This window comes from Cetorhinus maximus, unplaced genomic scaffold (assembly GCF_964194155.1).
Source record: "Cetorhinus maximus unplaced genomic scaffold, sCetMax3.hap1.1 HAP1_SCAFFOLD_296, whole genome shotgun sequence".
Taxonomy (NCBI): Eukaryota; Metazoa; Chordata; class Chondrichthyes; order Lamniformes; family Cetorhinidae; genus Cetorhinus; species Cetorhinus maximus.
The window spans coordinates 367,652-384,074 of NW_027596250.1; the positions used below are offsets into that span (position 1 = coordinate 367,652).

The window sequence follows — 16,423 nt, forward strand, 5'->3', positions numbered from 1 at the left end:
GCATAGAGCCCCTTAGAAAACTCCCACAGATGGTGCCACATGGAAAGGCAGCGCTTAACTCAGAAGGGGAGCCGTCGCCCCCCCCCCCAAGGTGGGATACGATCCTAAGCGTCAAGCAATCGTCAGCCAAACTGAGGTTCCCCGGGGACCTTGCGAGCGGGTGAAAATGAAGATCCCGTTGCTCCTAGCGATACATCTCTCTCTCTCTCGCTCTCTCTCAGTTGCAGGTGTAGGCATGCGTCCTCTCGCTGCACTGGCTACAGGTCACCTGGCAGCACCAGTGAAACTTGCAGTTGCATTGCCAGGCCCGGGTGTACTGGAAGGTGTTGTAGCCCCGGCCGCAGCACAGGAGCTCGCAGCTGCCCGGCTGCCCGGCGTCCCCCCGCTCACACCTCCGCCCCCGCGTGCCCGCGCTGCCCGTGGCCGGGTCCTCCTCGCAGTAGCTGGGCGAGCGCTCGGTGTAGACCAGGTCGGTGGGCCGCGGCTTGAGGTGGGGGGTCCTCCGGACCTTCAGGAAGGTGGGCTGGTGCCCCCGGCCTGCCCGCACGGGCTCCACCTGGACCGCCTGCCCGTACTTGTCCCTGAGAGCGAAACCCACCTCCCGGAAGGCCGGCAGGGTCACCCAGCAGGTCTTGATGGTGCACGAGCCCGACACGCCGTGGCATTTGCACTCCATTCTCATGCTCTCCCTCAGGATCTGAAAGACAAAAACGGAGGGAGGGAGGGGGTGGGGGCAATAATTTATTCGCCTGAACGCCAACGGTCTCCCTCGGTTCTCCACCCGGTAGGTAGGTCCGACCCACAGCGCCGCCAGGGGCTAGGGCAAGGAGGCGGGTCCCGAGGACGAGAGGTGGGGGATCGAACCCTTCGCCAATCTGGCCCGTGCTGACCGTCCAGCCGGCTGGCCCCTCCCCACCCCCCCCGCCCCAGTGACCCGGAGCTACGAAGAACGACAGCAGAGGCCACAACTCTTTCCACCGCACGGCACCGGCCAGGAATCTCCCTCCCGCCCGCCCGTGCCGTCTGCGTTGGGACGAGTCGACGCTCGCAGCCTGTTTGGCCGCCGACGCGGGCGCGCGCACCTTCCTCGACCCGTCAAGCCCCGGAGGTGGGTCTCGAACCCGGAGCTTCTGGCTCAGAGGCAGGGGCTTCCCCCACTGCGCCTCTAGGCCACCCGTCACACCAATGGTCAGGAAGGACAGTTTTGCGTTGCAAAGGGGGATCGGAGTGTGAGATTAAAGAAGTCTTGCTACAACTGGACATGATATAAGACCATAAGACAGAGGAGCAGAAATTAGGCCATTTGGCCCATCGAGTCTGCTCCGCCATTCAATCATGGCTGACGAGTTTCTCAACCCCGTTCTCCCGCCGTCACCCCGTCACCTTTGATATATAAGAGACCGCTCCTGGAGCACTGTGGACAGTTCTGGTCTCCTTACTTAAAGAGGGACAGACTCGCGTTGGAAGCCGTTCAGAGAAGGTTCACCCGGCCGATTCCTGGGACGAAGGGGGTTTGTCTTATGAGGAAAGGTTGAGCAGGTTGGGCCTCTACCCATTGGAGTTTAGAAGAATGAGAGCTGATCTTATTGAAACATATCAGATTCTGAGGGGAGGGGGTTTGACAGGGTGGATGCTGAGAGGATGTTTCCCCACCTCGTGGGGGGAATCTAGAACGAGGGGAGGGGGGCACAGTTTCAGAATGAGGGGTCTCTCATGGAAGACGGAGATGAGGAGGAATTTCTGCTCTCAGAGGGTGGTCAGTCTGTGGAATTCTCTCTCTCTCCCCCCCCCGCCCCCCCGCCCCAGAGAGCAGGGGAGGTTGGCTCACTGAATATATTCAAAGCCAAGTGAGACAGATTTCTGATCGACGAGGGGGTCGAGGGTTATTTGTGGAGTGGGGGGGTCAGGAAAGTGGAGTTGAGGCCACAGTCAGATCTTATTGAATGGCGGAGCAGGCTTGAGGGACCAAATGGCCTCCTCCTTCTCCTCTTCCTTATGATCTCATGTAAAATTCTGAAGGGATTGGACAGGGTCAATGCTAAAGGCAGTTTCTTTCTTCCCCTCCCTCCGCCCTGGCTGGAGAGAACATGTGGGGTGGTGGTGGGGGTGTGGGGTGCATTCACGGTCTCAGGATAAGGGGTCAGCCATTTTGGACTGAGACAAGGAGAAATTTGTGAATGCTTGGAAATCTGGACCTCGGAGGAAGTTTAGTCGTCAAGTTTATTCGAGACAGAGATTGAACGACTTTTCAGGGACTGGGGGAAATCGAGGGATAGAGTGGAGAAAGTGGAGTTGTGGTAGATGATCAGCCACGATGATGATGAACATGAGGTTCTTCACCTTGGAGAGGAGGCGATTAAGAGGAGATTTGATAGAGGGGTTCAAAATAGTGAAGGGCCGAATGGCTTGCTTCTGTTCTGTAAACGTTCTATCATTGAAAAGATCCTCATGTCGCTGAAACTTCTCATCTTTCACTCATCAGGACAAACACAAGAATGCCAAATTCCAGACTATCACAACAATTTATACTGCAGGAGAAAAGGGTCCCGATTCATTGGCAAGTCGACTCTGATTGGCCAAGGCATTGCCATGGAGAAAGCAATGGCTTCCCAAGCTCCCGGGTAATTCAAGAAAGGATGCAAGACTTGAACATATTCCTTTTGTTTGCAGAGAATGGGCCCCTGTGTACGAACGTATGTCGCTTCTAGCGAGCGTAAATGAGCCATGTTACGAGCTTGGCTAATTTTCTCAAGTTGGTTGTTAGTGTAGCTATTAGCACACTCAGGATTGTTCAACGAGTGCTGCCCCAATAGCGGAATCACATCTTTATGAGCCTGGACATCTTATAAATTGTCGTGAGCATTTGAAATTTGGTATTCTTTTGTCTGTCCTGATGCAACGCTCAGCTGCATCCAGAGTTCGACCATTTTATCATTCTATCTTCGCGTTCAATGGTGGAGCGGGCTGGAGGGACCGAATGGCCTCCCCCTGCTCTTGTTTCTGATGCTGCAAGCCTCTAAGCCGTCACGTTCACGCACGGGGGGGACGCACACCCACACACACACGCGCGCGCGCGCGCACGCACACACCCGCTTTGGACCAGCTGCACTGACCTTCCTTCCCACCTCATTGTTGTGCAGGTTCATGAGCCTCCGGGCGTGGCGCCTCACCTCGCGGGCGTCGAGGAAGCGGCGGGAGAAGCCGATGCCGTGCTCGATGTCCGCAGAGCAGCCCCCCCACTTCCAGCCCTTCTCCTGGTCGTAGTAGCCGTGCTTGGCCCGGTCGCAGCCGCAGTCCGAGAGGTTGCCCTGGCTGCAGGCCTGCGTGATGGCGTGGGCCACCCCTGCCGCAATGATGCTGTACGCGAAGGCTGTCTCTTTACTACCTGACGGGAGGGAGAGAAAAGACGGCCGTCATTCCCGGCATGTTTTTAATTGGCGGTGGATTCCTTGGGACAACTGGCCTTCTGTTGCCGTGACTTGAGTGTGCCGGCAGCTGGGGAAAGCAGCGGGGAACTATAGGCCCCCCCAAGCTCCCGGGTAATTCAAAAAAGGATGCGAGACTTGAACATATTCCTTTTGTTTGCAGAGAATTGGGCCCCTGTGTACGAACGTATGTCGCTTCTAGCGAGCGTAAATGAGCCAGGTCACGAGCTTGGCGAACTTTCTCACGTTGGTTGTTAGTGTAGCCATTAGCACACTCAGGATTGTTCAACGAGTGCTGCCCCAATAGCGGAATCACATCTTTATAATACATACAGACGTATGTATTAGGATCAGGAGTAGTAGGCCACTCGGCCCCTCCAGCCCGCTCCGCCACTCGATAAGATCGCCGCCGATCTTGATCGTAACCTCAACTCCGCATTCCCGTCCACCTCCCCCCACCCATAACCTTTCACACACCCCACCCCCACCCACCCCCCCAACCTTGGCTTATCAAGAATCTATCCGCTTCTGCCTTAAAAATATTCAAAGACTCTGCTCCCACCGCCTTTGGAGGAAGAGAGTTCCAAAGACTCGCGACCCTCTGAGAGAAAACATTTCTCCTCCTCCCTGTCCTCAATGGGCGATTCTCTATTTTTACACAGTGACCCCCCGCTGAGTTCTAGATTCCCCCACAAGAGGAAACATCCTCTCCACACCCAGCCTGTCAAGACCCCCCCCCTCGGGGATCCTAAAGGTTTCAATCAAGTAGAGTTATTCACTTTGGTTGTAAGGATGGAAAAGCAGAATATTCTTTAAAAAAAGGTGGGAAACTGGCAAACGTCGATGTTCAAAGAGACTCGGGCGCGCTCGTCCAAGGAACTCAAAGTTAGCACGCGGGTACAGCAAGCATTTAGGAAGGCAAATGGCATGTCGGCCTTTATTGCGATATGGGGTTGGTGTACAAGAATAAAGAAGTCTTACTGCGGTCACACAGGTGAGACCACATCTGGAATAACCCGTGCACAGTTTTGGTCTCCGCGTTTAAGGAAGGATAGATTTAAAGGAAGGATATTCTAGCATCGGAGGTGGGTACAGCGAAGGTTCTCTCGATCGGTCCCTGGGATGAGGAGGTTGTCCTGTGACGAGAGGCTGAGTAAATTGGGCCGATGTTCTCTGGAGTTTAGCGGAATGAGAGGCGATCGCGTCGAGACGCACGAGATTCTGAAGGGGTTTGACAGGGTGGGCGCGGAGAGATTGTTTCCGCTGGTCGGGGGGGATCTAAAACACAGGGGGGGGGTCAGAGTCTCAGGATAAGGGGGCCGATCATTTTGGACTGAGGAGGAGGAGAAATGACGTCACCCAAAGGGTTGTGAATCTTTGGGATTCTCTCCCCCCAGAGGGTTGTGGATGCTCCATCGTTGAAGACATTTAAGGCCGCGACGGTCAGATATTTGGTCTCTCAGGGAATCGAGGGATATGGGGGAGCGGGCGGGAAAGTGGGAGTTGAAGCCCAAGTTCAGCCGTGATCGGATTGAATGGGGGAGGTAGGCTCGATGGGCCGAGCGGTCTGCTCCTGCTCCTATCCCTTGTGTTTCCGGTGGCATGAACCGACAAACTCCCCTAATCTGACAAACCCACACTCTGCTCTCTCCCACTGCTCCCAGGGCAACAAGGCAGGGGCGACGCAGCCCTCTATTCGACCTTGGGGGGAAAACACCACAGACGAGTCCGAGGCGTATCTGACCCACGCCACACGCGTGCACAAACTGGACAGCGACGAAGGCCAGGACTTCTTGCCTGCACTTCTCTGCCGAGTCTGAAAAGCTCAGGTCCGGCGCCCCCCCCACACAACTGGAGTACCTGCAATCAGTTCCGGGGCTCTGCCAGCGGGACATGTTGGCCTTGGAGGAGGGGGGTGGAGCACAGATTTACCAGAGTGACACTGGGAGCTCGAAGGGTTAATTTACGAGGACGGGTTGCACAGACTGGGCTCGTCTACCCTCGAGCGTATGAAGGTGATGGGGTGACCTAATCGAGGGGGGGTTGAAGATGATTCCAGGATTTGATCCCCTCCGCCAGAGGAAACGGTTTCTCACTGTCCAACCTGGCAAATCCCCTCTATCAGCTGCTCCTCGGTCACCCTGCCATAAGCAAATACAACCCAAGTTTTTGCAGCCTGTTCTTATAATTTAACCGATCACCACGTGACCACCCGTCTGTAAAGACAATCGAGCAACTGGATAAATACACAGGAAATATTCACGGGGGAAGAGCCAGGTGGGGTGGGGTGGGGGTAGGAGGTTGGGGCAAAGAGTGTGGGACTAATTGAATGGCTCTTTCAAAGAGCCTGCATAGGCACAATGGGCGCAGCGCTCCCTCAGCGCTGACCCTCCGACAGTGCGGTGCTCCCTCAGTACTGACCCTCCGACAGCGCGGCGCTCCCTCAGCACTGACCCTCCAACAGTGCGGCGCTCCCTCAGCACCGACCCTCCGACAGTGCGGCGCTCCCTCAGCACTGACCCTCCGACAGTGCGGTGCTCCCTCAGCACTGACCCTCCGACAGTGCGGCGCTCCCTCAGCACTGTCCCTCCGACAGTGCGGCGCTCCCTCAGCACTGACCCTCCGACAGTGCGGCGCTCCCTCAGCACTGGCCCTCCGACAGTGCGGCGCTGCCTCAGCACTGACCCTCCGACAGTGCGGCGCTCCCTCAGCACTGACCCTCCGACAGTGCGGCGCTCCCTCAGCACTGACCCTCCGACAGTGCGGCGCTCCCTCAGCACTGACCCTCCGACAGTGCGGCGCTCCCTCAGCGCGGCGCTCCCTCAGCAATGACCCTCCGACAGCGCAGCGCTTCCTCAGCGTTGACCCTCCGACAAGCACGGCGCTCCCTTGGCACTGACCCTCCGACAGCGCAGCGCTTCCTCAGCGTTGACCCTCCGACAAGCACGGCGCTCCCTCAGTACTGACCCTCCGACAGTGCGGCGCTCCCTCAGCACTGACCCTCCGACAGTGCGGCGCTCCCTCAGCGCGGCGCTCCCTCAGCAATGACCCTCCGACAGCGCAGCGCTTCCTCAGCGTTGACCCTCCGACAAGCACGGCGCTCCCTTGGCACTGACCCTCCGACAGCGCAGCGCTTCCTCAGCGTTGACCCTCCGACAAGCACGGCGCTCCCTCAGTACTGACCCTCCGACAGTGCGGCGCTCCCTCAGCACCGACCCTCCAACAGCGCGGCGCTCCCTCAGCACTGGCAATGGTGCGAGTGTTGGGCCTGGGTTACGAGGCTCGATTCTCTGGAGTGAGGTGAGCGCAAATTGGGACTCAGGCAGCTGCAGGGGTCGGGTCACGTACCTATTTTCAGCTCCGGCCCGAAAACCGTCTTCTCCCCCAGGGAGGTGCAGTTCCAGCGGTTGTACCTGAACTGCTGCTGGCATTCGTCCAGACCCATCTGCGCCCCCTCCCCAATGATGATCATGGCGTCTGGTCGACTCTGGCACAGGGCACGCTGGCGGGGTGCAAGACCGGGCATCTTATTGCAGATAATGCTGGCACCTAGTGCTACCACCGATGGGAATCCCCTGTTGGCAAGAGCGTGAGAGAGAGTGAGTGCAGGGCAGAGAGAGGAGAGGAAGAGAGAGAGAGAGGAGTCGGGGTAGATTGAGAGAGGAAGAGAAAGGGGGAGAGAGAGAAAGGAAGGGGGCTGAGGGAGGGTGAGAGGAAGAGAGAGAGGAGTCAGAGCAGAGAGAAAGAAAGAGGGGTGAGGGAGGGAGGAGGAGAGGGTGAGAGAGAGAGAGAGAAAAGGGGAGAGGGAGAAAGTGGGGTGAGGGGGGAAAGAGAGGAGAGGGAGAGAGAAGAGTCAGGGGAGAGAGAGAGAAAAAGGGAGAGAGGGAAAGAGAAAGAAGGTGAAGGAAGGAGAGAGAGAGAGGAGTCGGGATAGATAGAGAGAGGAAGAGAAAGAGGGAGAGAGAGAGAAAGGAAGGAGGCTGAGGGAGTGCGAGAGGAAGAGAGAGAGGAGTCGGAGCAGAGAGAAAGAAAGAGGGATGAGGGAGGGAGGAGGCGAGGGCGAGAGGGAGAAAGGGGAGTGAGGGGGGAAAGAGAGGAGAGGGAGAGAGAGAAGAGTCAGGGGAGAGAGAGAAATAAAGAGGGTGAAGGAAAGAGAGGAGGAGAGGGAGAGAGAGAGAGGAGCCCATGATTGAGAAAAAGGGAGAGGGAAAGAGAGGAGAGAGAGAGAGAGAGAAAGGGGGTGAGGGAGGGGAAGAGAGAGAGAGGAAGAGAAAGGGGGAGAGAGAGAAAGGAAGGGGGCTGACGGAGGGTGAGAGGAAGAGAGAGAAGAGTCAGAGCAGAGAGAAAGAAAGAGGGATGAGGGAGGGGGAGAGAGGGAGAGACGGGGGTGAGGGGGGAAAGAGAGGAGAGGGAGAGAGAGAAGAGTCAGGGGAGAGAGAGAAAGAAAGAGGGTGAAGGAAGGAGAGAGGGGGAGAGAGAGAGAGAGGAGCCCGTGATTGAGAGAAAGGGAGAGGGAAAGAGAGGAGAGAGAGAGAAGGGGGTGAGGGAGGGGAAGAGAGGGGTGGGTGAGGGAGGAGGAGGGAAAAAGCGAGAGAGCGAAGGAGAGGAGAGGTGTGAGGGAGGGAGAGGGTTGAGGGGAGAGACAGAAGGAGATGGGGTGAGAGAGCAGGGGAGGGGAGTGGGGAAAGGGAGAAAAGAAGGGATGGGGGAAATAGAGAGAGAGAGAATGGAGGGGAGTGGGGAGGATAGAAAGAGGGGTGTGGGGGAGAGAGGAGTGAATGGAGAGGGAGGAAGGGGGAGAGAGGGGAGACAGAGAGAGAGAGAGGGAGGGCATGAGAAAGGAAGGGAGTGAGAGGGAGAAAGGGAATGGGAGAGGGAAAGGGAGGAAGGTGAGGGAGAAAAAAGCAGAGAGGGGAGAAAGGGAGAGGTATGGGGAAGAGAAAGATAAGGAGTGACTGATGAGGGAGAGAAATGGAGAGGGGGAGAGCGAGGGAGGAGAAAGAAAGCACAGGAGAGGAGGGAAAGATGGAGTAAGAGGGAGGGAGAGAAAGAGACGGAAGGTAGGAGAAAGAGAGACCAGTGGAAGCAAAAAGAGAGTGAGAGAAAGACAGGTGTAAGAAAAATAGAGAGATGGAGAAGGAAAGGGAGAGAGAGAAAGGGGGACAGAGGGAGAGAGAGAGAGAGGGAAACGGGGACGGAGAGAAAGAGAGAGAGAACAAGAGATAAGGGGACGGAGAGAGAAAGGGGGACGGAGAGAGAGAGAGAGAAAGGGGGACGGAGAGAGAGAGAAAGGGGGACGGAGAGAGAGAGTGAGAAAGGGGGATGGAGAGAGAGAGAGAAAGGGGGACGGAGAGAGAGAGAGAAAGGGGGACGGAGAGAGAGAGAGAAAGGGGGACGGAGAGAGAGAGAGAAAGGGGGACGGAGAGAGAGAGAGAAAGGGGGACGGAGAGAGAGAGAGAAAGGGGGATGGAGAGAGAGAGAAAGGGGGAAGGAGAGAGAGAGAAAGGGGGACGGAGAGAGAGAGAAAGGGGGACGGAGAGAGAGAGAAAGGGGGACGGAGAGAGAGAAAGAAAGGGGGACGGAGAGAGAGAGAGAGAAAGGGGGACAGAGAGAGCGAGAGAAAGGGGGACGGAGAGGGAGAGAGAAAGGGGGACGGAGAAAGAGAGAGAAAGGGGGACGGAGAGAGAGAGTGAGAAAGGGGGACAGAGAGAGAGAGAGTAAGGGGGAAGAGAGAGAGTGAGAAAGGGGGACAGAGAGAGAGAAAGGGGGACAGAGAGAGAGAGAGAGAGAAAGGGGGACAGAGAGAGAGAGAGAAAGGGGGACAGAGAGAGAGAAAGGGGGATGGAGAGAGAGAAAGGGGGACGGAGAGAGAGAGAAAGGGGGACAGAGAGAGAAAGGGGACGGAGAGAGAGAGAAAGGGGGACAGAGAGAGAGAGAAAGGGGGATGGAGAGAGAGAGAAAGGGGGACGGAGAGAGAGAGAAAGGGGGACAGAGAGAGAGAGTGAGAAAGGGGGACAGAGAGAGAGAGTGAGAAAGGGGGAGAGAGAGAGAAAGGGAGAGAGAGAGAAAGGGGGAGAGAGAGAGAAAGGGGGACAGAGAGAGAGTGAGAAAGGGGGACAGAGAGAGAGAGAAAGGGGGAGAGAGAGAGAGAAAGGGGGACAGAGAGAGAGAAAGGGGGACAGAGAGAGAGAGAGAAAGGGGGACAGAGAAAGAGAAAGGGGGACGGAGAGAGAGAAAGGGAGACAGACAGAGAGAGAGAGAGAAAGGGGGATGGAGAGAGAGAGAGAAAGGGGGATGGAGAGAGAGAGAAAGGGAGACGGAGAGAGAGAGAAAGGGATACGGAGAGAGGGGGAAGGGGACAGAGAGAGAGAGAAAGGGGGAAGGGGACAGAGAGAGAGAGAAAGGGGGAAGGAATGGTGTTGACAGAGAGACAGCAGGAGAGAGAATGGGAGGGCAGAGAGGGAGTGATACAGAGGAGGGGAGGTGTAACGACAAAGTGAGAGCATGATGGACAGGGAGACGGACACAGTGAGATAGAGAGGTGGACACACCGAGGGAGAGCAGGAAACAGAAGGAGACAGACAGAAAGATATGCAGAAAGTGAGGGGGAGAGACTGCCTGGGGGAAAAAGCCCCCATACACATACACAGATAAAGACAGATCAGGAATGATGGCAGAATCTCTGGACTGCTGACACTGAGCAGGAACAGCGAGAGTGGAACAAAGGACTACATTGTTCTGAATCAACCTTCTCATGTCCCTCAAGTGCCCTCCTCCCTCCCCAGAAAATGCTGTGCCCCTGCCGAGATAATGGCGATGGGCACCGACCCTGCACACCCCCACCGACTCAGACCCTGCATCCTGTGCCTGTCCAGATAGCAAGGTGCCTAGCATATTGAACCATGCTGAGTGCGAGGCAACATTCTGTAGCTATCGAACATATCCCGCAGCGATGACTCCTGTAGTTGCTCAGCTTGCTTTGAAGGATTTTTCTGAAGCACGGCAGAAAGACAGCAGTCCCTTTGCACACAGAAAGATCCCACAAATGGCCAGGTGGATGCTGGTTGGAGTGAGGGATACATATTGGGCCCCGGGTCAGGAGAGGGAATTCCTCTTCCCCAATTCACCTCCCAGTAGTGGCCGTGGGATCAGTTACATCCACCTCCAGCGCACAGATGGGGGGGGCCTTGGGCTTAATGTCAACCCTGAAGAACTAGCAAATCCAACGGTTCAGTGCTCCCTCCCTGTATCTAACCCCGTGCTGTACCTGTCCTGGGAGTGTTTGATGGGGACAGTGTAGAGGGAGCTTTACTCTGTATCTAACCCCGTGCTGTACCTGTCCTGGGAGTGTTTGATGGGGACGGTGTAGAGGGAGCTTTACTCTGTATCTAACCCCGTGCTGTACCTGTCCTGGGAGTGTTTGATGGGGACGGTGTAGAGGGAGCTTTACTCTGTATCTAACCCCGTGCTGTACCTGTCCTGGGAGTGTTTGATGGGGACGGTGCAGAGGGAGCTTTACTCTGTATCTAACCCCGTGCTGTACCTGTCCTGGGAGTGTTTGATGTGGACAGTGTAGAGGGAGCTTTACTCTGTATCTAACCCTGTGCTGTACCTGTCCTGGGAGTGTTTGATGGGGACAGTGTAGAGGGAGCTTTACTCTGTATCTAACCCCGTGCTGTACCTGTCCTGGGAGTATTTGATGGGGACAGTGTAGAGGGAGCTTTACTCTGTATCTAACCCCGTGCTGTATCTGCCCTGGGAGTGTTGATGGGGACGGTGTAGAGGGAGCTTTACTCTGTATCTAACCCCCGTGCTGTACCTGTCCTGGGAGTGTTTGATGGGGACAGTGTAGAGGGAGCTTTACCCTGTATCTAACCCCGTGCTGTACCTGTCCTGGGAGTGTTTGATGGGGACAGTGTAGAGGGAGCTTTACTCTGTATCTAACCCCGTGCTGTACCTGTCCTGGGAGTGTTTGATGGGGACAGTGTAGAGGGAGCTTTACTCTGTATCTAACCCCGTGCTGTACCTGTCCTGGGAGTGTTGGATGGGGGACAGTGTAGAGGGAGCTTTACTCTGTATCTAACCCCGTGCTGTACCTGTCCTGGGAGTGTTTGATGGGGACGGTGTAGAGGGAGCTTTACTCTGTATCTAACCCCGTGCTCTGAGGAATGCCACGGTTACCCCTTTTCCGGGCTAAATCCTGTGGGTCAGGGGCGGAGGGCGAAGGGAAGACAGTGCGATCTCCCACCCCTTTCCCAATCCCCTCCCCACCACAGAGGTCGGACCCTCACCTATTCCTCTGGAGCCATCAATCTCGGGGAAGGACCTAGGAATAAGGCAGAGGAAGTTTAAAAGTGATTAATCCCAGCACAGCCGGAACTGTGGGCTATTTTTTTTAGGAGGGATCAAAGGTGCCGGATTCAGGAGTGAGCTTGTGGTGAGGATTACCAGGTGAGTTAGGCCATCCAGTAGCTAGCACACTGAATGTGTGGGCGTCCTGCTTGTATCAGGTACTGTGAACCCACAGGAACCAATCCTGATAGTATGCCTCAGATTTTTTGAATAAAAGAAAACACATTACCACATCCTACTCTCATAAATTAAACCTCCGCTGCAGTCTGGACTCAAAAACCTACAAACCTCTCCTTCAGGCCACTGTGATTCCAGTAACGCCTTTCGTAACTCCAAGGCATTTTGTTCCCGGTCACGTCAAAGGTGAAGCCTTCTTTTAGTCAGTGCTCAAATGAAACCCTTCCTCCCCCCATCGAATACTCCCAGGACAGGTACAGCACAGGGTTAGATACAGAGTAAAGCTCCCTCTACACTGTCCCCATCAAACACTCCCAGGACAGGTACAGCACGGGGTTAGATACAGAGTAAAGCTCCCTCTACACTGTCCCCATCAAACACTCCCAGGACAGGTACAGCACAGGGTTAGATACAGAATAAAGCTCCCTCTACACCGTCCCCATCAAACACTCCCAGGACAGGTACAGCACGGGGTTAGATACAGAGTAAAGCTCCCTCTACACCGTCCCCATCAAACACTCCCAGGACAGGTACAGCACGGGGTTAGATACAGAGTAAAGCTCCCTCTACACCGTCCCCATCAAACACTCCCAGGACAGGTACAGCACGGGGTTAGATACAGAGTAAAGCTCCCTCTACACTGTCCCCAACAAACACTCCCAGGACAGGTACAGCATGGGGTTAGATACAGAGTAAAGCTCCCTCTACACCGTCCCCATCAAACACTCCCAGGACAGGTACAGCACGGGGTTAGATACAGAGTAAAGCTCCCTCTACACTGTCCCCATCAAACACTCCCAGGACAGGTACAGCACGGGGCTAAAACAAAAAACTACTGCGGATGCTGGAAATCCAAAACAAAAACAGAATTACCTGGAAAAACTCAGCAGGTCTGGCAGCATCGGCGGAGAAGAAAAGAGTCGACATTTCGAGTCCTCATGACCCTTCAGCAGAACTGAGTATAGTTAGGAGAGGGGTGAAATATAAGCTGGTTTAAGGTGGGGGGAGAGAAGTTGAGGGTGGGGTGGTTGTAGGGACAAGCAAGCAGTGATAGGAGCAGATAATCAAAAGATGTCACAGACAAAAGGAACAAAGAGGTGTTGAAGGTGTTGATATTATCTAAGAGAATGTGCTAATTAAGAATGGAAGGCAGGACACTCAAGGTACAGCTCTAGTGGGGGTGGGGTGGAAAGACTGACAAGGTATTAGTTGTAGATTTAAAAATAATGGAAATAGGTGGGAAAAGAAAAATCTGTATAAATTATTGAAAAAAACAAAAGGGAGGGGAAAGAAATGGGGTGGGGATGGTGGGGAGGGAATTTAAGATCTAAAGTTGTTGAATTCAATATTCAGCCCGGAAGGCTGTAAAGTGCCTAGTCGGAAGATGAAATGCTGTTCCTCCAGTTTGAGTTGGGCTTCACTGGAACAATGCAGCAAGCCAAGGACAGACATGTGGGCAAGAGAGCAGGGTGGAGTGTTAAAATGGCAAGCGACAGGGAGGTTTGGGTCTTTCTTGCGGACAAACCGCAGGTGTTCTGCAAAGCGGTCGCCCAGTTTGTGTTTGGTCTCTCCAATGTAGAGGAGACCGCATTGGGAGCAGCGAATGCAGTAGACTAAGTTAGGGGAAATGCAAGTGAATGTTGTTTCACTTGAAAGGAGTGTTTGGGCCCTTGGACGGTGAGGAGAGAGGAAGTGAAGGGGCAGGTGTTGCATCTTCTGCGTGGGCATGGGGAGGTGCCATAGGTGGGGGTTGAGGAGTAGGGGGTGATGGAGGAGTGGACCAGGGTGTCCTGGAGGGAACGATCCCTGCTAGATACAGAGTAAAACTCCCTCTACACCGTCCCCATCAAACACTCCCAGGACAGGTACAGCACGGGGTTAGATACAGAGTAAAGCTCCCTCTACACTGTCCCCATCAAACACTCCCAGGACAGGTACAGCACGGGGTTAGATACAGAGTAAAGCTCCCTCTACACCGTCCCCATCAAACACTCCCAGGACAGGTACAGCACGGGGTTAGATACAGAGTAAAGCTCCCTCTATACCGTCCCCATCAAACACTCCCAGGACAGGTACAGCACGGGGTTAGATACAGAGTAAAGCTCCCTCTACACCGTCCCCATCAAACACTCCCAGGACAGGTACAGCACGGGGTTAGATACAGAGTAAAGCTCCCTCTACACTGTCCCCATCAAACACTCCCAGGACAGGTACAGCACGGGGTTAGACAGAGAATAAAGCTCCCTCTACACTGTCCTATCAAACATTCTCACAGCAGGTTCCACACATACACTGAGGACACCCTGCTCTACCTTTCCAGCACGTCTCTCAATCCCCTCCACTGTGTCTAAGTTATCAAGGCTGCATGTCCAGCATCCAGGCCAGATGAGCAGAAATTTCATCGAATGAAATTCAGAGAAGACCATATTGCCCTCAGTCCCTGCCACAAACTCCCATCCCCTTGCTGCCGGCTCCAATCTTCTCCCTGCCAACAGCCTGAACCTGTCTCAGTTCATCGGCTGCTGAAGCCCTCATCCCAACGCTTCCATTCCCTCCAGACTCGACTATTCCAATGCTCCCCTGGCTGCTCTCATACAGTCTACCCTCCATAAACTTCAGCTCATCCAAAACTCTGCTGTCCCCCTGTGTCCGAACTCATTCACCCATCACCCGCTGTGCTCGCTGACCCACACTGACTCCCGGTCCGGCAACCCTCCCTATCTCTGTAACCTCCTCCAGCCCCTACAACCCTCCCTATCTCTGTAACCTCCTCCAGCCCCTACAACCCTCCCTATCTCTGTAACCTCCTCCAGCCCCTACAACCCTCCCTATCTCTGTAACCTCCTCCAGCCCCTACAACCCTCCCTATCTCTGTAACCTCCTCCAGCCCCTACAACCCTCCCTATCTCTGTAACCTCCTCCAGCCCCTACAACCCTCCCTATCTCTGTAACCTCCTCCAGCCCCTACAACCCTCCCTATCTCTGTAACCTCCTCCAGCCCCTACAACCCTCCCTATCTCCGTAACCTCCTCCAGCCCCTACACCTCTCCCTAACTCTGTAACCTCCTCCAGCCCCTACAACCCTCACTATCTCTGTAACCTCCTCCAGCCCCTACACCTCTCCCTATCTCTGTAACCTCCTCCAGCCCCCTAAAACCCTCCCTATCTCTGTAACCTCCTCCCTATCTCTGTAACCTCCTCCAGTCCCTACAACCCTCCCTATCTCTGTAACCTCCTCCAGTCCATACAACCCTCCCTATCCCTGCACCCTCCTCCAGCCCCTACAATCCCCCTATCTCTGTAACCTCCTCCAACCCTCTGATATCTCCTCCAATTCCGGCCTCTCGAGCATCCCCCGATTCCCATCGCTCCACCATTGGCGGCCGGGCCTTCAGCTGCCTGGGGGGCCTTAAGCTTTGGAATTCCCTCCCTAAACCTCTCCGCCTCCCTCTCTCCTCCTTTAAGACGCTTCTTAAATACGTACCTCTTTGACCAAGCTTACAGTCACCTGTCCTTACTATCTCCTTATGTGGCTAGGGGTCAAACTTCAGTTGATATTCTCACCTGTGAAGCACCTCGCAACCATTGTTACAGGTAGTATATGAATGCAAGTTGTTGTTCTACAGTACAGGTGAGGTTCAAAGCAAAGCTGTCTCGCCATAGTGGAAGACTCCCAGTACCTGCCCAGTGGGTGTTTGGGACAGTGTAGCGGGAGCTTTACTCTGTATCTAACCCTGTGCTGTACCTGTCCTGGGAGTGTTCGATGGGGACAGTGTAGAGGGAGCTTTACTCTGTATCTAACCCCGTGCTGTACCTGTCCTGGGAGTGTTTGATGAGGACAGTGTAGAGGGAGCTTTACTCTGTATCTAACCCCGTGCTGTACCTGTCCTGGGAGTGTTTGATGGGGACAGTGTAGAGGGAGCTTTACTCTGTATCTAACCCCGTGCTGTACCTGTCCTGGGAGTGTTTGATGGGGACAGTGTACAGGGAGCTTTACTCTGTATCTAACCCCGTGCTGTACCTGTCCTGGGAGTGTTTGATGGGGACGGTGTAGAGGGAGCTTTACTCTGTATCTAACCCCGTGCTGTACCTGTCCTGGGAGTGTTTGATGGGGACGGTGTAGAGGGAGCTTTACTCTGTATCTAACCCCGTGCTGTACCTGTCCTGGGAGTGTTTGATGGGGACGGTGTAGAGGGAGCTTTACTCCTACGAACATAAGAAATAGGAGCACAAGTAGACCATTTGGCCCCTCGAGCCTGCTCTGCCATTCATTAAGATCATGATGATCTGTTTGTGTTTCTCATTCCACATTCCAATCTATCCCCAATAACCTTCAATTCCCTTGCCTAACAAGAATCTATCTACCTCGGCCTTAAAAATATTCAGTGTCCGCACTTCCACCTCCTTCTGAGGCAGAGAGTTCCAAAGTCGCACAACCCTCAGAGAAAAAAATTCTCATCTCTGTCCTA

General features: G+C 54.8%; 1 protein-coding gene across 1 annotated transcript in view; it reads right to left on the minus strand.

Annotated features, from left to right (window-relative positions):
• Nucleotides 1-216: 216 nt before the first annotated feature.
• LOC144673126 (protein Wnt-7a-like) overlaps nucleotides 217-16,423 on the minus strand; it is an 18,621-nt gene continuing 2,414 nt past the window's right edge. Inside the window, exons 2-4 of the mRNA XM_078535111.1 lie at nucleotides 6,774-7,000; nucleotides 3,114-3,385; nucleotides 217-697 (exon numbers count right to left, since the gene is read on the minus strand). Coding sequence (XP_078391237.1) covers nucleotides 218-697; nucleotides 3,114-3,385; nucleotides 6,774-7,000 — 979 coding nt within the window. The 3' untranslated portion in view covers nucleotide 217. The remainder of the gene's footprint in view (nucleotides 698-3,113; nucleotides 3,386-6,773; nucleotides 7,001-16,423) is intronic.